Below are 26,549 nucleotides of genomic sequence, written 5' to 3' on the forward strand. Positions count from 1 at the left end.
TAAAAGACTAAAACAAAGCATATTTGCTTGAATCAGGTGAAAAAAATCTGCCAATGGAACTAGTCAAATTTGACTTGGTAAGATTTCTTAAAGTAAGATGAAAAATCTAACCTGTTTTTAGATGAAATAATTCCAAAATAAGATTGGGGAACTTATTATGCGAGATCTGATTAACTCAAAATAGTTCTTATAACAAGATCAAACTTCTTACATTTAGCCATTCAAGTCTTTTTTTTTAAAGCCTTTTCCACCTTTATTGGACAGTGTAGAGACAGGAAATGAGCGGGAGAGAGACGGGGAGATGACCTCAGGTCAGAATCAAACCCAGGTCCCCAGATTTATGGTATGGCACCTTATCCACCTGAGCCACGACAATGCGTTTTAAGGGCACTAGATTCAAAGATTTCAGTAACGTTCATTTATTCCCAAAACAAGCATACAGTACTTTGTTTTTTTTTTCTTGAAACAAAATGAACCGCATTTGGCAAATGTCCAAAATGTACTTACTTGTTTAAAAAAAAACTTGTTTTATTTTCAAAGGTGCTCCAAATAAGACTTTTTCAAGACATTTTGTCTATACAAGCTTTTCAAGATGGACTGTCTAAAAACTAGCCTTTCTAGCTAAATGAGATTTTGCTTGTTGGGCAATTATGTCTTATAATAAGGGTGGCTAGATGTTTTGACTTGAAAATAGACAAATAAACTTCCTAAGATTTTTATTTTTTGCAGTGTTGTGTACAGTTTCTTATAAGCAGCGTTTCCTTCAGAATTTCTTGCACAGTGTGTACATGTAAGATGTAGTTGACAGTTTGTTACAAAGCATAAGGTCAGTGCATGCTGCTTAAAGACTTAACTCAGACATGACTGGTGGTGACTGAAAGAAGAAAAAGAGGGAAAAAAACAAAAGGAAAAAGAAAAGAGCCAATGTTATGTTTTATTTATATAAAAAAAGAACCAAAACCCATGAGTCGGGGGGGGGAATCACATGATATCATTAAATAAAATGCAAAAACATTACACATTGGCATTTTGTATACTGGCATTTTGCTTACACCAACCAAGATGTAAAAAAATATTTATACAACAGAATTATGGTTCTGTTGCTGCATAAATAAGCCAAATTACAGCAAGAAGGATATTTAACAGAAAGATATAACTAAATCACCTTAAGATTTCTATCTTGTTGTCATTAAGCCACACTTTTATCTTGGCAAAATTATGTTGTGTTTTATTTTTTATTTTTTGGTGACTGCATGTTTCCAAGAAAGTACATATTTTTTCCCTAATGTGAAGGAAAGAAGATATTTAAATCAAATCAATAAGAAAAAAACCTCTACAGGGAGTTCTGAAGGACACTATATATTTCTTAAATAACTATTAACTATGATAATACTTCTCTTCTACTTAAGCTTCAGTATTGCAAGAAAATAGCATACCAGCACTTCTTTTAAACAGTAACTAATAACTAATGCATTACTTCTAATAGAAAGGAAGTGTTTACAAGTGTGATCTCAGTAAAAAAAACAAACAAAAAAAACTATAATACAAAAATGATTTCAAGGTGCTGAATAACAAGCCAAGCATAATGATGATTAAACAAATCTATATTTTAAAACAGTTCAAAACATTAAAACATTTAACACGATTATATATGTAGGTTCATCTACAAATCTACAGCACAGAAATAAAGAAGACAAAGAAAAGACTATACTGGTTATAAATTACTGTCCTCATAAAAGAAACAGGTCTGCACTTTCAGAAAATAAAGTACATTGTTGTACCTTTAGGAGTACAATGGCTTATCATTGGGGCAGTACCCTCTAAAGTACTTATTTGTACCTCTTACACTACTTGGGAACATACATGTACCCTTTTGACCCTAAAAAAAGAACACATTGACCTTGAAGTCCAATAATAACCCGGGGGGGTACAGACTGTAGACTGTACCTCGGGGGACAGAAATGGACTCCTACTGTACCCCTATTTCTGACAGTGTGGTCCTCCCAAGTTTGTTGGCTGTATTACATTGCATTTGTATATATGCCTAAAATAAAACAAATAAATCAATTTCTCAGGTAGACTAGCATTGGTCACAAAAAGGTCTCTAAAGAGTACAATGTACATAGTATGTAGAAAATATAAAAAGTTTACTTACCTTTGTAGAACAAATCAGTTATTTTGTTTTTACTGCTGCCGTCATGGACATTGAGCTTTTACTTGGATAATGTGGTGAATGCTGAAATGATGACAATTTGGTCAGTTAAGCAAAATGCTTCTAATAACTATTACTGTATCTAATAACCATTACTGTACAATAAAGTGCAAACTCATTGTTTTTTTTTTGGATGGGAATGTACTGCTATTTTACAGTTTCTTTATTTCATTTAATATCTGAAAGCCCACTACAGTATACATGCAAATGCATTTTGTTAATTATGATTATAAAGGAACATACCGGTATGTAGAACTCACAACAAATGTCTAATGTTTCATCAAAAATTCAAGTAAGGATATGCACTACAAACCTTTGCACTACATTTATATATAAAAGTCTTCAGTCTGATTTACCTGTGGCCTTATGCGCTTGAGCAGTGCATCTCGAACCTTTGGAAAAAATGGATGGATGTTAAGATTAAAGTACACTGGAGTATGGTTCTTTTAGTGATGCTGCCATTGAGTATGTGCTCAAAGAAACGTGAGGATGTTTATATAAAAACTCACTTCCTAATATCTTAAGACATTTTTAAGCAGAAACTTGCCTTTTTCTCTCCAAAACATCCTGTTAGTAAAATGAAGAAGCCCTGGAGGCAAATTTAGAGTTTCTTTTTTTTTTAAAAGGTATTTGTTTTAAAGATAGACAACACAAAACATTGTTAGAATAGTAAGTAATGTAGTACTGGATGGTTAATACTTACCTGAAAAGAATTCAAAAAGGTAAATGCATAATTTACAATCTGGGCTAAAGGATCGTCTGTGAGGTCAACCATTAGCACAAAGAAGCCAAAGATCCATGTCGTTCCAAGTGTCGGGGTTAGGAGGACAATAGTTCGAATAACATTTCTTACAGTTTCCTTTTGATCATGACTTATTCCCTCAGACAAATTGGGTTTTAAGAGCCTGCTAATAACAACAGCCATAGTGAACATATTCACAAAAATAATTACACCAACAGGAATAACAAAGGCATGGATTGACCCATGTAGTGCACGGTCATATTTTAACCAACACGTCTCATTTACATAGTACGAGTCAACAGCTCCATTGTCATAAGTGATGATTGTACATATGACAATAAGTAAAGGACAAACATAACCAAGAGAAAAACATAATCCCAAATAGACTTTTTTCCTTAACTGAACAAAAACAAATATAACTTGGTGCAGGAGCCCTATACTCATGCACAACATCCAGAAAAACACAGCCAGGAAGCAAAAATGTTTCATGACCGTGAAAGCCAAACACCACTGACTGATAGCTGGATTTGGAAAGGAAGCTGCTAGAAAGCTACAGTGTGCTGTCAACAAACAGAGTGAAAGATTTACCAAGACTGTATGTTTAAAGTGGGAGATATTGGACTTTACCACAGTGTTCCATACCACAAACTCAATTACTAAACATAGAACAAGTGAACAAATTGAGAACCCTAAACCTGTATGAGTTAGTTCATCCATGTACTTTAGTTTTACAGCTGTTCTAGCCATTAGAAATGTAAATGAAGACAAGTGATCACATTTACAGAGATTTGGGTTATGTGGACCACCCCATTCACAACCTTCATCAGACCATGTAGAGTTTGTAAAATTAAAATAGACACAGAATATTTTGTGGTTTGGAACTCTCTGGACTGGAAACATCATTAAGATTTCGCCTGCACTTTTAGCAGTGACTGACAATATAAATTCACTTGGATCACTGTCCTGAAAGTTTGGCAGGAGCCTGGGTAGATTCTTGATCTTAGCTTGATAAACTATCTCTTCTTTTTTATTTGAAAAAGTGACGTTGAAGCCATGATCGCATGCTTCCACAGATGTGTTACATATTATTAATTGTACATTTTCTTCATTGTGTCGTTTGTCCATGGAATTTGTTTTAATTCGAGTTACAATTCCTTCAAAAGATTCTAAATATTTAACAGCCAAGCTGTAATTATCTTCCTTGACAGATGATTTCCAATTTGATAATAAACTGTCATTCAGAAGATTGCTTGAAGACTTCATAAAATCCTGAAAGTTACAAAAGATTACATTCATTTTGTGACAAGCTTAGTGTAACTGTTGACATACACTTTGTAACATTGCAAACTTAGTATGAAAATAGCTGCCAATACTTACAGTGATTATAGACTTATTGAATGTAGCCTCTTGTGTTTCGGAAGCATTATGTAGGGTAGAAAAGACATTCACAGATGCATTAATATTTGGAGCTGTATTAATTTCCTGAAGCTCACTCTTCTTCTTTAAAAGGTCCAAAATATGATGTACATTGTCTTCAACAAGCCCATGTCCTCTCTCAAGATTCTGTCATTTATTGTTAAAGACAGACGCATACATATTTACAGAATTAGGGAGTTGGATAGCAGAAGAAAATTATGTCAGAATGGTACAAATCTACAGTTTAATATGCTTTATGCATTCAGTATGACATTCCTCCAATTGGTACATATGGGCATGCTAACAATGTCAAACTCCAGAATTTCTCTTACTTTAGGATGTAGATCATCACAACATGTTAATTGTTCTAAACTAAAAAAAAAAGAAAAGAAAAAAAGGCACGGACCCCATCTTGTGTAATGCTAGGCTAAAATTGGATATTTTAGGTAAAACACGATAAACATTCATACCTCAGCTTCATTTAGCAGCTCCCATATGTCTGCGCTTACACATTGATAGATTACTGTCCCCCAAACCCCCTTTGTGGATCCTGTGCACTCTCTTGATTGAAAACCAACTTCATTAGAATTACATTGCAATCTGGCACTGTAATTAGCTACTGCTTCTGGCCAGATATCATTCTTTTCGCAAACAACTGAGTCACCTGGTTTAAAATAAAAAGAAAGTTACTTTTGCGCCATATCTGGCAACTAAAGAACACCTATGACCACTTTGACAAATAAACTGGCTGATGATCTATCTTGAAAATGACAAACTTTTTACATACTATGCAAAATTAACCAGCACTATGATTTTGCTCTAATTAATTTATTAATAAGTTGGTGTTTGTTTGAAAACTTACCAAAAATGACTGGTATCACAACAGTGGCGTTTATTGTGTTTTCTACTCTATTTTTAAATGTACATGTAGCTTCATACTCTCTCTTGGTAAGTGAACAGTCAATAGAGATTTCATGAGTGTAGGTTATAGTACTCTCTCCAGAACCTGAAAACATGTAAATACAGTTTATAATTAGAACAAAACATATAGCTGATCAAACTGTAAACTTGTAATTTTAATATTTTAGCAGAAAACTGTTTTTATGTATGTGAACCCAGCTGTATGGGCATTGTGAAAGGAAACATCTGTGAAACTTACTTGGTTTCTTCAATTGAGAATTTCCTGGCAACCAGGTAACATTGTAAGTTTCTGTGCTGTTGTCTATGATGCACATAATCTTAACATTAAACTCTCTGGGACTTCTACAATCTGGGAATTGTGGGTCACTGGTGATAATGATTTGGGGCAAAAGGGCAACATCCAAATATGCACTTGCTGTGTGTATTATGTTACTAGACGGTGTAGCTGTGTATTCACATATAAACGTCCCTGTGTTCAAATGAAATAGAGAATTTTGCAAGCTAATTAGAAGATATGAAAAAAAACTCCCAACAATAACACACACAAAAAACAAAACAAAACAAAGAAAACCCCAGTTAAATAAATTAATTCATACTTTCGGAAACAACCTACCTTTCCAGACTTCTGAGGTTTTTTTAACTTGAACCGTGCTGCTTTGCAAATCCTGAGACACATTAGCTTCAGTGCCATTAGTGACACGTTGTTGGCTTTGTGCATCTCTTTTTATGTACCACTTTACATAATCTAGTTGCTTTGGTGAGGTGCATTTGATGTTAGCAGAGTCATGATAACCAACTTGATCTGGAACTTCGATTTTTATAAAACCTGTAAAATAAATAAATAAATAAGTGAGATTGTTCAAATAAATGTGTGATGACAAAAAAAATCCTGGTGTACTAAACTGTATTAATGCATATCCCCTACGGAAATGCTAAAAGGAAAGCTCCAGAATTTTTTTTTTAAACCTGGGCCACATTTTCCCCATCACTTTGGGCCCAAGTATTTACTAAGGTTAAAAATGATTAAAAAAAAATCAGTTCAGTGCTGAGCTAGAACGCTATAAACAGTAAATGCAAAACAGCTATACAATGTAATCCTACTGGGCAAACACCTGCGTCCACAAGTAAACCACTTGTTTTCACCAGTAATGGGCTCATAATGTTATTATAAGAGCCTGACAACATGGAAAGGATCCCCACAGAGATACACCTGGGTCTGTTTACTGCAAAAACTGTAAAGAAAATGTAGAAAATGACTGTTTTTACAGAAAAAAGTAATACAAATTATGCATAAATATAGAAAAGACACATTCTTACAGATTAGGGATCAAAATGATCTGTGGATCTCGCTAAATACCGAACAAATGGCTATTGGCATACTGTACATAACACTTTTACCGATATAAGTAGTGTGTGATTTAAAAAAAAAAATTTATATATATATATATATATATATATATATATATATATATATATATATATATATATATATATAGGGGCGGCATGGTGGTTAGGACTGTCGCCTCACAGCAAGAAGGTCCTGGGTTCGAGCCCAGCAGCCGGCGAGGGCCTTTCTGTGTGGAGTTTGCATGTTCTCCCCATGTCTGCATGAGTTTCCTCCGGGTGCTCCGGTTTCCCCCACAGTCCAAAGACATGCAGGCTAGGTAAATTGGTGGCTCTAAATTGACCATAGATGTGAATGGTTGTCTGTGTCTATGTGTCAGCCCTGCAATGACCTGGCGACTTGTCCAGGGTGTACCCCGCCTCTCACCCATAGTCAGCTGGGATAGGCTCCAGCTTGCCTGCGACCCTGTAGAACAGGATAAGCGGCTACAGATAACGGATGGATGGATAAAGGATTTGTTCCCATCAAAAACCTTTTTTTATGGAATCACAGGAGTGCCATAAAAAAAGAATAAATCTGCAAAAGAATAAGAAAAAAAGTTGAAAAAGAATAGGAAAATGAATAAAAAAATAAAAGAATAGGAAAATAAATGCAGAAATAAAAGAAAATAAATACAAGCAAAAAATAAAAATATGGAAATAAAAGGATAGGAAAATAAATGTAGAAAGAAAAATAAAAGAAAAAGAAATTATTTTCTTTATTGCTTTTGCTGTTCCCTGTTACTTTTCCCTATTGTTTTTTTCTTTTCCCGACTGCTTTGTTGTTTGCTTGAGTGTCCAAGATGTTAATCAACTGGCTTTGGGTGGGTCTTCCTGCACATATGAATCCTGCTTTGCGCAGTGTGAATGTGGTAGTGGTTTGATTTGGGGAGGGAAGAAGAGGATTTGCTTCCCCTAGGTGTATACTGGCCATTATCTGGTCTTATTTTTTACAGTTTTAGTCTATTATTATGGCACATAATTTTTCATTGACATTATTTGTATGTAAATGGCTTTGTAGCAGAGTGGGTAGTGTCATCGCCTCAAAGATCGCTAATTTGATCCTCAGGAGAAGATCCCTTGATTGGAAAATTACTGCAATTATTAATATGTTTCAGCTGGTAATAATTCTTTTAACTCTTACTGATGAAGTGATTCTTATTTCTTTAAAATCCAGGGCAAAGGACTTATCCTGTGGTCATAGAAAAGATGTTACTGTGCTTCAGAAGGGTCAAATTAATGGCTTGTATCAAGCAAACAATTAAGGAGATTACTGAAATGGAGTTAAAAACTGTCCAACACATTATTAAAATGTGGAAGGATAGTGGTGAACCATCAACTTCGTGGAGGAAATATGGTCGAAAAAAATTTGACTGAGCATGATTAGAGATTACTTAAACTCTTGGCGAAGTCGAATTGTAAAAAAAAATCAACAGTAGAATTCACGACTATGTTTAATAGTGAAAGTAAGAGTATTTCCACACACACTGGAACACATCTTCAGCAGCAGCCCTCGGAGGAGGCTGCTACCGCTGGCGTCACGACCAGGTGCTGAAGACAGTGGCCGAGACCATCTCCACTGCAGTGGCCAACAACAAATACATCCATGGCCAGAGGTCAGTACTGTTCGTGAAAGCCGGAGAGAAGCCACGAGCACAGTCACAGCCAATGCCAGCAACCAGCCTGCTCTCATTGGCATCAGACTGGGAATTGCGGGTTGACTTGGGCAGGCAGCTCAAGTTCCCAGAGTATGTGACAACAACCTCCTTGAGACCAGATGTGGTGTTGACATCTGTCTCATTGAAGCAAGTCCTCCTATTGGAATTAATAGTCCCTTGGGAGGACCGCATGGAAGAGGCCAATGGGCGCAAGTGGCTCAAATACCACGAGCTGGTAGAGAAATGCCAGAGGAGAGGCTGGAAAGCCCGCTGTGAGCCAATAGAGGTGGGATGTTGAGGCTTTGCAGCCTGCTCCCTATGCAAGACCTATACTCTCCTTGGCATCACAGGAGTTAGGAAGAGGAGAGCCATCAAGTCCACCATAGAGGCTGCAGAGAGAGCCTCTAGGTGGATTTGGATTAAAAGGTCCGAAACGTGGGCTAACGCTGCTGGGACACAAGTCGGGGTCTGATCAGCCCCGGCTGGGTCGCCTGAGTGAGGGTGTCTGATGTTGAAAGACCCAAAACACCCAGTGACCTCAGGAACATCACTGAAGATGTGTCCCAGTGCATTGCAAGATGTATCTATACACACACCACACACAGTGCAAGAAGAACTCACAAGATTGGGACTAAACAGCTGTGTGGCCATAAGAAAACCACTTGTTCGTGAGGCTAATCAGAATAAAAGGCTTCAATTTGTGAGGGAGCATAAAGATTGGACTCTGGAGCAATGGAAAAATGTCATGTGGTCTGATGAGTCTAGATTTATCCTGTTTTAGAGTGATGGGCATGTCAGGGTAAGAAGAGAAGCACATGAAATGATGCACCCATCATGCATAGTGGCCACTGTACAAGCCTCTGGAGGCAGTGTTATGATCTGGGGTTGCTTCAGTTGGTCAGATCGAGGCTCAGCAACATTATGGGGCAATAAAATGAAGTCAGCTGATGACCTGAATATACTGAATGACCAGGCTATCACATCAATAGATTTTTTTTCATTCCTTGATGGCACAGGCATAAAATCAGGGCTCATATTGTGAAAGACTGGTTTAGGGAGCATGAGGAATCATTTTCACACATGAATCGGCCACCATGGAGTCCTGTCCTTAACCTCATTGAAAGTCCTTGGGATGTGCTGGAGAAGACTTTAGAGTGGTTCGACTCTCCTGTCATCAAGACAAGATTTTGGTGAAAAATTATTGCAACTCTGGATGGAAATAAATGTTGTAACATTGCATAAGGTTGTTGAAACAATGCCACAGGCAAGTGCGAGCTGTAATCAAAACTAAATATTGAAGTGTGCTACTTTTTTTTGGCTGGGCAAAATATTGCTATGCAAAATGTATCTGTATTTAGCATTGGCAATGTGAGTGTGGCACTAGTATGACTGTAGGCACAGAAATGCTGCTGAGGTTTTTTTGAACACTCTTTAAGGTTAAAACGCTGTCCAGGAAGCAAAAGTATACAGCTGACAGTGTTCTGTGGTGTGAAACTGATGAATAACTAGAAGACAATTAGCACAAATTGTGCATGGAAGATGAGTTACAGTCTTGAACTGTAACTGCGGGTTGTGCTAATCAAGTTGGTGTATATAAGAAAGTGGCCAGTAATATGCTGCTGGACCTAATACACACATACGAGGCATAAAGAGGCATAAGATGATGTAGATAGGTTAAGGTGAAGCACTTTTAAAGCAAAGTGTGAGAATTAAAAGTTACCTGTGGTTCTAATGTTGAGATTGGCTCCTGTTGCATTTGACACATTCTCTGTCATCTCCACAAATTCAGTCATATTAAATGGACCATTTATTAGCATTACAAAGTCTCCTTTGACACTACCGGACCTTTTAAAAAAATTATAATGGCTTAATTTATAGTCATTTTACATTAACTGGCCATTTAGAAAATGCTATAACATTTCAGATGTGCAAAAGATTTCTACTGTTGTCCATTATCTTTACCTGAGGCTTGTAATACTCAGGTAATCAAACCACTTCATATTGCTGTAAATAGAAATCATCTAAAATAGATAAATACAAGCTTAGACCAAAGTATATGAGTTATAGATAAATAAATAAATCATACATACATATCTTTTGATTAAAAAAATCTAATGGAAAAGCTATTACTAGCTCTTTGACATGCTATCACTGTTTTATAACAAGTCTAAAAAGATTAGAGTAGACAGTATACAGTGGGGTTCAAAACTCTGGGACCACACTGAAAATCTGGGATTTTTGTGTTCAATTTTTTTGTGTAAAACAGGAAATAAACAGAAAAGCAAACCAATGAAAAGTAATATTCAATATTCAAGAATCTGCACTATTTCCAGGTAACTATTTTAATTGATTTAAATATTTAAAGGTCCCATGGCATGAAATTTTCACTTTCTGAGGTTTTTTAACGTTAAAATGAGTTCCTCTGACCTTCTTAAGTCACCCCAGTGGCTAGAAATTTCATAATGTGTAAACCAAACTATGCCCAACATTTGAGAATGGCGCATCAAAACGGCGCGTTGATAAGCTCTTCCCTTTACTACATCAGCAAGGGAGATGATCCCCACGCCCCCCCTCTGGATTCCCACCCACTGTATGGATTGCCCGCCCAGCTCAAAAGTTGCCACCAAACATGGAAGTTGCGCTGTACATGGATGTGACAACACAGAAAGGAGTCTGTTTTTACTGCCGACGGGAGAGCCCCTGAAGACGCAGTGGCTTAATTTTATTTACTCCAATAATACGCTGTCGAGTCTACCTAAGACGGTGTATGTTTGTCAGAAGCATTTTCCTGATGAATGTTTCCACAACTTGGGACAGTACAGGGCAGGTTTTGCACATCAACTGTCACTGAAGCCTGGGTCCGTACCAAGCATCCCTGCCGCATCAGCCACAAACACCGAACAAGTAAGTGTATAACTGTTAAGTCGTTTTGCCATGTTTTAAAATCGGTGCGTTAGCCTAGCAATGGCTACATTAGCTGTGCAGCTAACCGCTTCCTGCAGTTAGCCAGGTACTCTGCGCTACAAAACCAAAAAACATGCAGCATGCTCTGTTAAACTGAGTTTAGTCTGAAAATTGACTGTAACTTATGAGCTTATGTTTTGCCGTGTTTTAAAATCGGTGCGTTAGCCTTGCAATGGCTACATTAGCTGTGCAGCTAACCGCTTCCTGTAGTTAGCCAGGTACTCTGCGCTACAAAACCAAAAAGCATGCAGCATGCTCTTTTATAATAGCCAATCAAAACAGTTTTTACAAAGACACCCACATTCTTTTTTTTAAGTCACTCGTTCATTTTATTTGTTTGTTTGTTCAGTAAAAACCCAAACATTTGTTGAATTTATTTTATTTCCTCGCGTCGCACCTTAATGACGTCAGCGCGCGGTATTTTTCCTTTCGCGGTTTGTTCCTTCTCTCTCGCCATAGTAAGACACCCACATCCGCTTGTTCTGACCCACTGGAGGTAGCGTCACAGTGCTGTTAGCCAATCAGAGGTAAAACGTTTACATGTCATGAATATTAATGATAAGAGCTGAAATCCTGTCGTTCTCCCGCCACCCACTCCTCCACCAAACTAGAACAGCCTGAAACAGGAGAACCACAGCATTTTTTTCACCAAAACTGGCTCACAGGGCATTCATTCATACTAGAGACCACCGCACAATTAATGAAAAAACGATGCCATGGGACCTTTAATTGTTTAAACTTCATTGAAGCACATGTTCAGATGACACGGAGATGGATTTGATCGAACATTTTCAGGTTTTACACAAGCTTCCAGTGTCTATGCCAGCTGGAGTGCATGCTGTGATTAAAGCAAAAGTAGGGGATACCAAACATAAGATTTTGCTGTTGCTGATAGCGTAGCTGCCTGAGCAGAGTGAAGCCCCAAACTTAAGAGAAATGCATCGACCTGATTTTTGATGGCTCAACCGTACAATGTTCGTATGTACGTGTACCACCACAGGGAACCCAATCATACATGCAAGGCAATGTATCTCTCAAACACTTGGCCACTGGACAATGATATTTGTATCTTTATTTACTGTACATAAGACAGATGGGTTTTTATCTAGCGCTTATTTTTAATTTGCTTTTTAAAAAAAAATAACGTGGGATTATTTACCAACACATTTTATGGAAAATATTTATGACAGTTTCATATAAAACTAAAACAGCTTTTTTTAGTCCAGCTTGTTGGGCAGCTGACAGTTTCCGTCATGTAAACGCGACAGACGGATGTAAGTGCAAGAAGAGTTTGATTGAAAACTCAGTCACAAGACAATGCAGCAATTTATTGACACAAAATACACTACACTATACAATTCAATGGTTCATATGCTATATTATTATTATTATTATTATTATTATACATACAGACCACTTTTGCCATGGAATACAAAACATGTATTCTATTCCCTTCTAGCGGGTTTCTTTCATATGGTTTGATAGCATGCAATATTGTTGTCATATCGCTTATCCTCCGTGTATCATGCCACTCTACCCAATGGAAAATGAGCATGCAATATTGTTACAATATTGCACACTGTCAAGTCAACATGACGTCACACGGCAGAGACATAAAACTCCCATGCTAGTGAGCAACAGTGACAATTTGTAAACAAACATGGCCACCAGGTTTGCTTCATTAAAAACGGAAGATTTTGAGAGAATTTTGGCTGCCAGCTTGCTCTGTTGTGTGTAGCTGTTGATTTTAAAAGTAAAGCATTCATCTCCCTGTATAATTAAGTATGAGTGAAAAATACTGTTGCGAGTGTGCGTGGAAGAAGAGTCTGGAGACAGAAATATTAGTTTCTTGGTCATTAGCTTGTACTAGTAGCTCTTGGTAGCACTGGCTTGACTGCGCTAGCGTTGGCCTTCGCTAACACTATTGATGAACGCCACACTGGCTGGAAGGTAACTGGACTGCTGCGCTAACAGCACTGAGTTGCAGGTAAACTAGCATTGGCCTTCGCTAACACTACTGCTAAATGCTACACTGGCTAGAAGGTAACTGGACTGCCGCACTAACAGCACTGAGTCACAGGTAAGCTTGTGTTGGCCTTTGAGAATGCTGATATGAAGAGAGTGTGTATGTATAATAATAATAATAATAAACATTGTCTGGCTTTTTTCATGGTATATCAGATATATTCCATTCAGCTAGCATGATACTGTATTCATCTTTGACTTGTTCAATATCATGCTAGCTGAATGGAATATATCTGATAGACCACTCAAAGCCAGCCAATATTATTTAAATATTATTATTCTATTCAGGTTGATTTCACGCCCTTGCAAACATTTTGCTCATACGCTAATCGAGAGCTCTGCTTTTAGACAGTGCCTAAATATCTATATTGTCATTTACTTATTTTTTTTTCATAAAATTAGAAAAGATTGCAAAAATTGCAGCATTTTACTAGTGGTCTCAGACTTTTGCAACCCACTCAATCCTGGAGATAGAGATCACCTTTTTATAAAACTCTGACAAAAAGTTAATATTGAATAATGCCTTGTCTTTATGATGGCAATAAATTTGGTGAGCATCGCGATTAATTATTTGAGTGAGACATTAAAATGGGGTCTTGAGAGGTACCAACGTTAGCTTAATTTTGGACAAATGTAAATTTGAAAATACCATTGTGGCAACTGATTTTGCATTGTCATACTTATTGAGCTACCCCACTCACTTTAACAAACTCTGACTCTGACCACAAAAATAACGACTGTTTCGAACAGGAAAAAGTGGATCACGCCCAAAAAAGTTAGCAATAATCTAGTGGTTATACCACCGAGTTATGCTTACACCAGAAAGAACTACACACACATACTTGAAAGACGTGTCAGTCAATGGTTTAAAAGGCAGAGGTATAAGAGACTAAACATTCCACAAGATGAGTTTCAGGTTATATGCTATAAAAATACATGCTCAAAGTCACTAATGGTGTGTCAGTCTTAGTGACATATCTGTAGTAGTTTTACTTAATTTTGTGTTTGGTGTTGTTTTCCTGTAGTGCAACACATACAGTTTTGGTAAGCTTTTTCTCTAGCCCATCAGAGAGTTTTTCATTTTGAATGGTAAATGACCCATCAACAATCACTGCATTAAGACAAAGAACAACAGACTTAGTTATTATATTTAGCTAAATATAACTACCAACTTGCATAAATTTAGTCTGGGATACATGGTATATGGTATGGTACTAAGAAAACTGTGCACAGCATCAGACTGAGTATATTACCTTTGTTTTTATAGTAGCACATAGCACCAGAAGGGATATTTGCACATGTGTCCTTATGGCAGCACTTAGGCTGCATTTTACATACATCTGTACTCCAACTGTAGTTTCCTGAGCAGGTACAGACGTTGTCTTGACAGTCTAGGATCAAAAGGGGGAAAAAATAAGAAAACATAAGAAAACTGTGAGAAAGCTGACAACATCGATTGTTTAAACAAAATAAACTCTCTACCGAAACTATTGGAATGGGAAGACCAATTCTTTTGTTTTGAGATACAGCAAAGGCATTAGGGTTTGAGATCAAAAGATGGATAAGAGATGACCGATCAGAAATTAAGCTTTCATTTCCTGATATTTGCGTCTAGGTATGTGTTAAACATCTTAGAACATGGCATCTTTTGTTTGAACACATTTTTCAAGTGATCAAAAATATTGGGACATGTGACTGACAGGTGTTTCTTGTTGCATTGGTGTGCCCTGTTAGAGTAATTATTTAAATAATTAATAGCTCTAAGGTGGGGTTTACATTAGACCGTATCAGCGGATCATCAGATTAACGTTTTTAAAAACGATTAGCGTGCACACAGCAATGCCAATACACGATTCGCGTGCACACAGCAACGCCAATACACGGATACGCTAATCACATGACTAATTAGACGGCACACAAGTTGAAATGTGTAATGTGTAATTTCTCCTCAGCGGCTCAGCTCCGCAGGCATCCTGCGCTCCAAATCACTCCGCCCTGAACAGCGAGTGCCCTCTGGAGGGTGCGCACTCCGGCCCTGCGCAGCTCACAGAGCGCGCGAGTGAAGCGCACGAGCAGTGATTCGGGACTGAGCCGCTGTGTGTGTGATCCCAGTGCATATCGGGCATGCGCAAGTCACTTACCACTTGCAAGTGGAAGGATGGCAAGCCTAAAGACAATCATAACTACACAATGGGCAGTATTTGCATCAGTATTTGCAGTATTTTTATACTTTTATACTCTTTAATGAAAGGTGATACAAGGCGGAAGTCCGCGCCGTTTTTCAGCAGTCGCGTCACATGACCAACGCCAGCAAATCAGGAAGGTGGATGTCACAGTGACGTTGTCCAATGACGACGTCAGCTAGAGCTCAGCACAGTGTATCCGCGTATCCTCAATGTTTACACAGCACCGGACCAGACACGAACTGGATTGAATATGTGGGCCCTGGCGAATTCCCGTTTCCCGGGGTTCCCGGCGTTTTAATGTGAACGGACAGTGCATCCGCGAAGAAAACGAGACAGATACGGTCTAATGTAAACTTGGCCTAAATGTCTCTTCTTGGATTGAGTACTGGGTTTCACCTGTGAATACTGCATTTGTTGTTAAACATGATAAACCAACATGAAGACCAGAGAGATGCCTATGGGAGAAAAGCAAGCCATTTTGAAGCTGAAAAAAGTGGGAAAATAGATCACTGCATAAGCATTGGACATAGTAAAGGCAACAATTTGAAATGTCTGGAAAAAAGAAAGAAGTCACCAGACAGTCAGCCAAGAATGATAACAGCATTCAATGACAAACATTGTGAGAGCTGTGAAGAAAAGCCCGAAAACAATAGTCACATCAGCAACAACCTCCACAGGTCAGTAGTGAAGGTATCAAAATCCATTGTTCAAAGAATACTCAGAGAGCAGAAGTCTAGAGGCCATACCATAAGATTCAAATCACTCATCAGCAGTAAGAATCAAAAAGCCAGATTGGAATTCAAAAAGAAATACAGAAATGAGCCACAAAAATTCTGAAAGTAAGATTAACATCTATCAAAGTGGAAAGGCCAGAATATGGAAAAAGAAAGGATCTCCTCATGATCTAAAACATAAGAGCTCTTCAGTCAAGTCCAGAAGGGGTAGTGGCTTGATTAGATGCTTCTGGAACAGGCTCACTGATCTTTATTGATGATGTAACTCATGATATTAGCAGCAGAATGAATTCAGAAGTCTACAGAAACATTCTGTCTGCCAGAAAAATGCGTCCGATCTAACTGGAAGGAACTTTATCATGCAGCAAGACAATGACTCAAACCACAATAAAGGACATCATCAGAAAAAAGTGGAAGATTTTAGGCTAGCCAAGTCAGTCAAAACCCCCAAATAAACTCCTTTATACTGACAGATAATATCCATACAAGACATGTTCGAGTGTTCACTTGTTCATATTTGTACCTGTATACTGTGTAGAGATTTTATTTGAAAAGAAAAACAATGTCCCTGGGCGCTGACATCTTACTCTCTCCAAGGTTCAAATATCACGCTCCGAGTACAAATTCATCTCATCTCATTATCTCTAGCCACTTTATCCTGTTCTACAGGGTTGCAAGCAAGCTGGAGCCTATCCCAGCTGACTACAGGCGAAAGGCGGGGTACACCCTGGACAAGTCACCAGGTCATCACAGGGCTGACACATAGACACAGACAACCATTCACACTCACATTCACACCTACGGTCAATTTAGAGTCACCAGTTAACCTAACCTGCATGTCTTTGGACTGTGGGGGAAACTGGAGCACCCGGAGGAAACCCACGTGGACACGGGGAGAACATGCAAACTACGCACAGAAAGGCTTTCGCCGGCCACGGGGCTCAAACCCGGACCTTCTTGCTGTGAGGCGACAGCGCTAACCACTACACCACCGTGCCACCCCCGAGTACAAATTACATGAGAGAATCCGAAATTGTGACGTCACTTAGACACTACATGCCTTACCAAGGCTAGTGGATACATTGCTTCTTAATTGTTGTAAACAACCCTGAAGATGCCCAAATGTCAAGTGTTTGGGTGTAAAAATAAGCTTGTTCATTGAAGCAGTGAATACACACACACGCACACAGAGCATTTGGGAGCCTTTTGCTGCCTATAAAACACTCCATCATTGGCTATTCAGTATTTTGTTTTGGGGTTTTTTTTCCCGAAAAATTAAAAGTAGACTGCCTTTCAGATTTTTCAAGTGTAGGTCATAAAAAGAATTTTCCCTGACACCCAATTATTTTTGTTTAATGGACCGATAACTACTGAATTCGGATCACAGACTTCCAATTTTATTAGGTTTTTAAATAGAACACTTAATGAATTTAAGGTCACGTGACCTTAAATTGTACGCTATTTTTTTCCTGCTTCACCATGACCCAACTCAAGATATTACGTCATGCATCACGTGGTGGGCTTTCCCTATTCGCGCAAGGCATTGTTTAACAAAGTTAAAGTTGGGGTGGCATGGTGGTGTAGTGGTTAGCGCTGCCGCCTCACAGCAAGAAGGTCCGGGTTCGAGCCCCATAGCTGGCGAGGGCCTTTCTGTGCGGAGTTTGCATGTTCTCCCCGTGTCCACATGGGTTTCCTCTGGGTGCTCCGGTTTCCCCCACAGTCCAAAGACACGCAGATTAGGTTAACTGGTGACTCTAAATTGACCGTAGGTGTGAATGTGAGTGTGAATGGTTGTCTGTGTCTATGTGTCAGCCCTGTGATGACCTGGCGACTTGTCCAGGGTGTACCCCGCCTTTCGCCCGTAGTCAGCTGGGATAGGCTCCAGCTTGCCCGCGACCCTGTAGAACAGGACAAAGCGGCTAGAGATAATGAGATGAGATGAGACTATATGCAGAGGCGTTGGCAGGAAGTTTTGGATGGGGGGCGATGTGTCGTGCGCCGAAGGCATACTAAATCTAGGGGGTCCTGGGTCTGGAAAATTTTGGAATTTTTAACCCTCTAAAATGCTATTTCCCGCATTTTGAGAGGCAAATTTTGGTGGAGTAAAGCTAAGTTTAATGGCTCTATTAGAGTACATTTCAAATATTTCAATGATTAGGTCAAATAGCCTTGGAAAATTTGAATAAACACGTAATAATACTTAAAAACTGATCATATCTCTCAGCAATCCTGTTTTGACTGAGGAATAAACCTGTGAAAGTAATATTCGCAATCCTTCAAGGACCGCTGTCAGCTCCTGGGAAATCCAACTGACTGGTGATGACTGGTCGTGACCCCAGATCGGGTGCGAATGAATTTTTTTCTGTTTGTTGCATATTTTTCAAATCAAAACTGTGTGATATTGGTGTATTGAAGCATGTATGAATGATATATGGAGCTGTATCGGTCAACTGGAAAAACTACATTCCCTTTGTTTTCTCATGGATCCCCCCCCACACACACACACACAAACAAAACACGAGAAAATTTGTCCTCAATGTCCTTGTTGAATTAAAGAGCTAATAGATGTATATACCTGCTCAGCTACGTGGTTTTAAGCAAGAATATGAATAACTGTCTTTCCTTTAGTCTTCAGTGCGAGTAAACAGTCATTTCTTGGTTTGCGAAATTTGACTTGGGATGTTAAAAAAAATTATACTGAAAACTTACCTCGTTATCATCAAGCAACTTGGGTGCTTTTGTTGAGCCCAAAAAGTTTGCAGTGGATATTTGTCTGAAACTCCTCTTCATACTGATTTTCAGTGAGTGGTCAGGGCAGCAAGTGAATTCATGTAGATCTAACGCAGCATCAAGTTTTTGGGCGCCCAAAACTGCTTGTACGTCTCATGAACACTATCTAGCCATCCGGACAGGACACGAGTTATCAGTCAGATACAAATGTAGCGACGCTGTCATAGCCTTGCTGTCACAGGGTCCCTACTTTGGTGCGAGTACCCAAGGAGACCAGACATGTCTAGACAGTTGTCACAGCAACGGGTTAATTAGTCCACAGAATATTAATAAATCAGCTTGTCTACTAAAAGTGATGGGTTTTGCAGTTCTGCGTAAGCCAAATAAGGAAAATACCAGAAAGCGGAGGCAATCAGTGACGTCAGGGCCAGGCTAATTTGCATTGGTTTTGGTGCGAATGGGTGCTACCAACCTACAGTACAAAAGGGATGCTGCCGGGATGAAGGGATGCAGTGGGATTTAATAAGGGAAAACAAAGGTGCGCAGTGGGCTGTTTATTCACACTACTCTCTCCTTTTCTTCCTTGTAAATAGTCAAAGGACTCCCATCGTAACTTGGGGGGGGGGGGGGGGGGGAGGTCGCAGGCCCCCCTCACCACTGAGGTGTATTTAATTACCTGTTGTTATGGTGACACTTGTTACTGTGGCATTTTCGACAGTGAAGTTCGTCATGTCTTTAAGCAGCGAAGTGAAATTGTTGAATGCACTTGACTCTATAGAAAGCTTAAAGTAGTAAGACTTTGTATTTGCTGAAAAAAAACCATACAAAAACAAAGTGTTTACTCAAAGGCATTTAGGTGCATTTTAGTCTGTTAAGATGAATGTAAAGTGAGGAAATTATTTACCTGTAGATGAAGCCTAAAAGTTAAAAATGTCACATTAATAAAATTTTAATTGCAGCTGAGAAAACACATTTTTTCAAATTACATATATGGACAAAGTTTTGAAAAATAAAACCATCAAAAATTTATGTACTGGGATAGGAATGCTCACGTAATATACTCTGCTAAATAACACTACTCAAGCAACTACTATCGATACTTCCCAAATTTATGGAAACAGAAGAAATAAAAGAAATCAATGAATGTTTCATACAAATAAACTAAATGTTGGTTATGAACAAAAGTCATGTTTTCTGTGTTTCATTTATCGTTCTCATTTCTGGCTGTTCTTTATATATACATACCTTATTAAATAATTATATGATTGAAAAAAATGGTTCAAATTATAGAAAACCTTAATCCTCAGAAATGTGCAGCAACCCAGCTCCTTACACATGATTCGACAAAATTTAGACCAACCTGGAAAAACAGCCCCAGCAAGATGAGTGTGAACCCTCTACAGGATTTCATTTTTGTGGCTATATTTCAGAGACAGAAAAGAGGGAAGCACAGTCATTCATGGAAATGGAAAGAAGCAGAACAAAAATGGATTATAACCTAAAATATAATCAGAGTTGGCCAACAAATAACGTTCCATCTTAGACAAGCTCCTTTATCACCATTATATTTGTACTGTGTACAGTTACAGGTGTTAGTTTCTGTTCAAATTCAAAGACATCACATTTTTACTGTCATTCAAAATCCATTTAGAAAAGTTCAGATTACTTTATATAATTAATTTCATTAATTGTTAAGTAGAAGATACTAGATGGCATGTTCTTGACTGATAGAGGAATTAAATCAGAATCCACACAGTTATCGAGATCATTTATACTCCAGTGTGCCATAGTGTTCTTGAGCTAATGGAATTTGTTTAACAGCTTGTAAGGTGCTCAAACATTTGATATTAAAGTCAAGCTTACCCACAATTTGTGTATGTACTTAAGTTTGTTTTGTAGTTAACCAAGTTAAAGTTGGGGTGGCACGGTGGTGTAGTGGTTAGCGCTGCCGCCTCACAGCAAGAAGGTCCGGGTTCGAGCACCGTGGCCGGCGAGGGCCTTTCTGTGCGGAGTTTGCATGTTCTCCCCGTGTCCGCGTGGGTTTCCTCCGGGTGCTCCGGTTTCCCCCACAGTCCAAAGACATGCAGGTTAGGTTAACTGGTGACTCTAAATTGACCGTAGGTGTGAATGTGAGTGTGAATGGTTGTCTGTGTCTATGTGTCAGCCCTGTGATGACCTGGCGACTTGTCCAGGGTGTACCCTGCCTTTCGCCCGTAGTCAGCTGGGATAGGCTCCAGCTTGCCTGCGACCCTGTAGAACAGGATAAAGCGGCTAGAGATAATGAGATGAGATGAAAGTTAAAGTTGTTTGTAATTCCCTTTACAGTGGATACATGTAGAACTCAGCAAATTGTAGTTAACAGAACCAACAGAGGAAGGTTGATTTGATCATTCAGCAGTTATTTATAAACAGTTCAAATGACACTTCGAAATATTACTGGTTCCTACATCTAAATCTCTCTCTAATTCTGGCTATGAATTTAATAGTTGCAAGATACATTCAACTATAAACTTACTATTGTTTCTTTTTTTAAATCAGGGGGATCAGGAAATAGATTTTATAGCAAAACTGCGTGCATTTCAGTTACAGCGAAGAAATTATGTAATTTAGATGAGGAAGTGGGATAATTTACCTATTTATTTCTTGCTAGTGCACTTTATCATTCAATATAAACAAGAAGACATGGTCATCACTATCCCCTGCCACGAGCATTTTATGAAGATCTCTTAACATTTACGCCCTTATAAGCCCATTGCTTTAATGTTGACTTATGATGTCGTAAGTGTTATGACACCTTCATAAAATACTACCCAGCTTTTTTTCAGTAGTATGAGCGCACAAAGTTTCATTGATGTAGCTTATATAGTTTCTGAGAAAACTTATCCAGATTGAGTCCATTTGTACAAAGTCCAAAAACGAAAATAAAGGCCATACTCTGAAAATAATCATTAATTGTAAACGATTTTCGAACTCAACTTAGATCATGAATAGTAATATGAGCACATAAAGTTTCATTTTATGTAGCTTATGTAGTTTCTGAGAAAACTTGTCCAGATTGAAACGGACAGACAGAAAGATGGACGGACTCCATTCCTATATCCCCCTGTGCACTTCGTGGCGTGGGATAAAAAAAGATTAAATACATAATGGGCAGTTTTAAGGTTTAGAAAATAGTCTCTCTATATTATTATTAATAAGTACCACCACCAAGTAATTAAAATGATATTTACTATATCTTAAAACAAACAAACAAACCCTTCACATAAAGCTGGTGATGGTTCTAGAATTAAAATCACAAAATCAAGTTTACAATAATTTCTTACCTTTCCAACACAGTATTTTTTTCTTCTGCTAAAAAAATGTCTCTGTTCTACTTTGCATTCCCCAAGAAAATATAAAAATAAATGTGCAGTTGTATAATTGATTTAGGTACAAAATTTTAAAACAGAACCATGTTTTCCAGCAGTACTCCACATAACCAAAAGATAATTACATCTTTGTGAGATGAGACGAGATGCTCTTTGTCCTACGATGTGTGTAATGCATTAGCTGGTGTATTAGATGTGTGACTGTGTGATACTGATCCTTTTCCTCCCTTGATTTTTTTTGCATATCAGCAAAGTGGGCTGTGTGAGGCTCAATAAAACCAAATACAGTGGTGCTTGAAAGTTTGGGAACACAAGTCTTAAAAGTAGATGCAGAGAACCCAGTTAAACAAATGAGACAAAATATTATACTTGGTCATTTATTTATTGAGGAAAATGATCCAATATTACATATCTGTGAATGGCAAAAGTATATGAATCTTTGCTTTCAGTATCTGGTGTGACCCCCTTGTGCAGCAATAACTGCAACTACACGTTTCTGGTAACTGTTTCTGGTAACAGTCCTGCACACCGGCTTGGAGGAATTTTAGCCCATTCCTCCGTACAGAATGGCTTCAACTCTGGGATGTTGGTGGGTTTCCTCACATGAACTGCTCACTTCAGGTCCTTCCACAACATTTCAATTGGATTAAGGTCAGGACTTTGACTTGGCCATTCCAAAACATTAACTTTATTCTTCTTTAACCATTCTTTGGTAGAACGACTTGTGTGCTTAGGGTCATTGTCTTGCTGCATGACCCACCTTCTCTTGAGATTCAGTTCATGGACAGATGTCCTGACACTTTCCTTTAGAATTCGCTGGTATAATTCAGAATTCATTGTTCCATCAATGATGGCAAGCCGTCCTGGACCAGATGCAGCAAAACAGGCCCAAACCATGATACTACCACCACCATGTTTCACAGATGGGATAAGGTTCTTATGCTGGAATGCAGTGTTTTCCTTTCTCCAAACATAACGCTTCTCATTTAAACCAAAAAGTTCTATTTTGGTCTCATCCGTCCACAAAACATTTTTCCAATAGCCTTCTGGCTTGTCCACATGATCTTTAGCAAACTGCAGACAAGCATGTTCTTTTTGGAGAGCAGTGGCTTTCTCCTTGCAACCCTGCCATGCACACCATTGTTGTTCAGTGTTCTCCTGATGGTGGACTCATGAACATTAACATTAGCCAAAGTGAGGGAGGCCTTCGGTTGCTTAGAAGTTACCCTGGGGTCCTTTGTGACCTCACCGACTATTACATGCCTTGCTCTTGGAGTGATCTTTGTTGGTCGACCACTCCTGGGGAGGGGTAACAATGGTCTTGAATTTCCTCCATTTGTACACAATCTGTCTGACTGTGGATTGGAGGAGTCCAAACTCTTTAGAGATGGTTTTGTAACCTTTTCCAGCCTGACAAGCATCAACAATGCTTTTTCTGAGGTCCTCAGAAATCTCCTTTGTTCGTGCCATGATGTACTTCCACAAACATGTGTTGTGAAGCTCAGACTTTGATAGATCCCTTTTCTTTAAATAAAAGAGTGCCCACTCACACCTGATTGAAAATACCTGATTTTAATTTCACCTTCAAATTAACTGCTAATCCTAGAGGTTCACATACTTTTGCCACTCACAGATATGTAATATTGGATCATTTTCCTCAGTAAATAAATGACCAAGTGTAATATTTTCGTCTCATTCGTTTAACTGGGTTGTCTTGATCTACTTTTAGGACTTGTGTGAAAATCTGATGTTGTTTTAGGTCATATTTATGCAGAAATCTAGAAAATTCTAAAGGGTTCACAAACTTTCAAGCACCACTATACAGTCCACAATCATACTTTGTTGAGGAAGCAGTTAGGCAGCCAGTAGTCTGGTCCACAGATATGTTATAAACCTATTTGCATTACAGATCACATAATAATCAGATCCTGTCTGTTTATAATAGAGCCTGTGTAATAATTTTTTATAATTCCTCAGTCCCAGAGAAAACTATTTTGACTTCCAAAATATGTCCTAGAACATTGTTTGCAATGCAAATAAACTTTGGCATCCAGGAACTATACTTTTTTTTTAACTGCACCAACAGCTGACCTTTCCCCAGTTTGTTTGTTTTTTAATGTGTAATATTTTCATGCATACCCATCCCAGAACTTGGATGAACCAATCATGCGGTTCTTATCAAACACAATATTAGTTTGTGGAATAGGGAAAAAAAGATTCAAGTTTAGAATCCCTTTGATTTACATCATTTACTGCTTAATGTAACAATGCAGGCAAGAAAATTATTGTACCCAAATTATTTTAATCCACTACTTATGCTAAACATAATGACTACATCAAAATCCTTTAGTATAGCCAAATAAACTTTTGCCTCATATGACGTTTTCTGTTGGCAAGGTGGTGTAGTGGTTAGTGCTGTCGTCTCACAGCAAGCAGGTTCTGGGTTCGAGCTCAGTGGCTGACAGAGTTTGCATGTTCTCCCCCTGTCTGCGTAGGTTTCCTTCAGGTGCTCCGGTTTTTCCCAAAGACATGCAGGTTAGGCTAATTGGTGGCTCTAAACTGACCATAGGTGTGAGTGTGAATGGTTGTCTCCATGTATCGGCCCTGTGATGATCCGGTGACTTGTCCAGGGTGTACCCTGCCTCTCGCCCAGAGGCTCCAGCTTGCCTGTGACCCAGCACAAGATAAGTGGTTATGGATGAAATCAACAATCCTCTTTCTCAGATCTTCACTGATTCATGCACATGGACTTTCCCATTGTATTGTGTGTTGGTCAATTCACTGAGTGCTGTCAAACAAACCCTTTTTATGTTGGCACAGAGAAGCTATCAGCTGTAGTCATTTATGATCATTAACAGGAAGTTAGGCCATGGCAAGTTAAATGACATCTTGGAACTTTCAGCACCACTGAATTAATAATCTAAGTGGGCGTATATATATTTTGACCCTGCGTTGATTTAAAAAAATGCAAAATAGATTAAAACCTTTACACCAAATTCTTGTTTTTTTCTCTTAAAGATGTATGTTGTACAATCATTCTGCCCAAGAAAAAGAACAGTTCAAAGAAATCACTGAAAGCCCAATATTGTCATGACATTCATGTCTATGATGAGTGTAAGTAAACTTCTGTATACAACTGTATACGAGTTAAGGCCCGGTCCCACAATACCAATAACTATAACTACAACTATAAATAAATTGGTCCTATGGAGTTTATGTGGTTGGTCGTCACAGACCAATAGCGATACCTATAGCCCAGGCCTGGGTTTATCAGTATTGATGAGATTGCTTCTGGAGCAATTTTTCAAGGCCTGGACCTGAGCTGATAAAACATCTGACCAATCAGGCCATTGTTTATATGTGGCATTGTCTGAGCACATGCTATTTTTCCCGGGCATCTTTGTTGCATCATGAAGTCATGGAATACGGATTTACGGAAAAAAAAATATAATACAAAGCACGGATCTTTTATTCACGGATATGTGATTTTCCATGAAATATCAATAGTAAATTAATAAACATACTGTATAAATGCAGGTAAGATATTTTAACTATGAACTTCAGCAGTCCAAACATTTGTTTTAGACTTCTTAATTTTTTATCCGTGATACATCATTCATATGAAATCTGTAACCAATCTGTAATATACTGAAACTTCCATGACCAATCTGTAAATTATTAGCATCTGTGATGCAGACGTATTAAAACCTGTAACCACTCCATATTTTGTATTCTTTTTTATTATATTTCCATAATCCGTGACCTATCCATATTATATCAACCACCGGAGTATGTACATGGGTTGTTTTGAAGTCCAAGCTGTACGGTATGACCCAGAATAATGTGCTACTACTTGGAAAAAACTTCCATGACTATTCCTAAGTTGCATGCATTTATTTACCTGAGTGACAGGACCAACCGATATCATAGTCAGGATTATAGTTGTGGTGTGATTGCTCCAAACTGGAACTAAACTCAGGCATAGTCAGAGTTAAAGGTGTAGTTATAGTTATCTGTGTTGTGGGACCAGGCTCTTAGACATTTTATTGTACTGCACACATGTACTCATCAATTCATTTTGAGTAACTGCTTCAGACTAAATAAGTTGCAGTGGATCTGGAACCTAACTTCTTTCTCTTTAAAACTATCTACAAATAAAAAAGGTCAAGTTTTAGTTCTGTTAGTGGCGTTTTCCCATTTTATCAGTGAT

At 38.3% G+C, this 26,549-nt stretch overlaps 1 protein-coding gene across 6 annotated transcripts; it reads right to left on the reverse strand.

Moving 5' to 3' along the window:
• Positions 1-701: 701 nt before the first annotated feature.
• Positions 702-22,551, reverse strand: adgrf3a (adhesion G protein-coupled receptor F3a). Of its 6 annotated transcripts, none has more exons than XM_060934491.1 (19): positions 22,465-22,550; positions 22,295-22,341; positions 20,332-20,390; positions 19,876-19,888; positions 19,648-19,779; positions 14,575-14,712; positions 14,359-14,432; positions 10,295-10,353; positions 10,053-10,177; positions 5,905-6,117; positions 5,530-5,760; positions 5,233-5,376; positions 4,841-5,034; positions 4,332-4,517; positions 2,916-4,223; positions 2,760-2,801; positions 2,569-2,604; positions 2,156-2,236; positions 702-2,044 (listed from the first exon to the last, which is right to left on the reverse strand). In XM_060934491.1, the coding sequence occupies exons 3-18, from the start codon at positions 20,380-20,382 to the stop codon at positions 2,174-2,176; spliced, it is 3,009 nt and encodes a 1,002-aa protein (XP_060790474.1). In that variant the 5' UTR covers positions 20,383-20,390; positions 22,295-22,341; positions 22,465-22,550; the 3' UTR covers positions 702-2,044; positions 2,156-2,173. The 6 variants fall into 6 exon arrangements, with proteins under 6 accessions (XP_060790474.1, XP_060790475.1, XP_060790473.1 ...); XM_060934492.1 differs by having other exon boundaries at positions 22,295-22,344; positions 22,465-22,529; XM_060934490.1 differs by having other exon boundaries at positions 22,295-22,551.
• Positions 22,552-26,549: the final 3,998 nt, after the last annotated feature.

The sequence above is a fragment of the Neoarius graeffei genome, chromosome 11 (genome assembly GCF_027579695.1).
Source record: "Neoarius graeffei isolate fNeoGra1 chromosome 11, fNeoGra1.pri, whole genome shotgun sequence".
Lineage (NCBI taxonomy): Eukaryota > Metazoa > Chordata > Actinopteri > Siluriformes > Ariidae > Neoarius > Neoarius graeffei.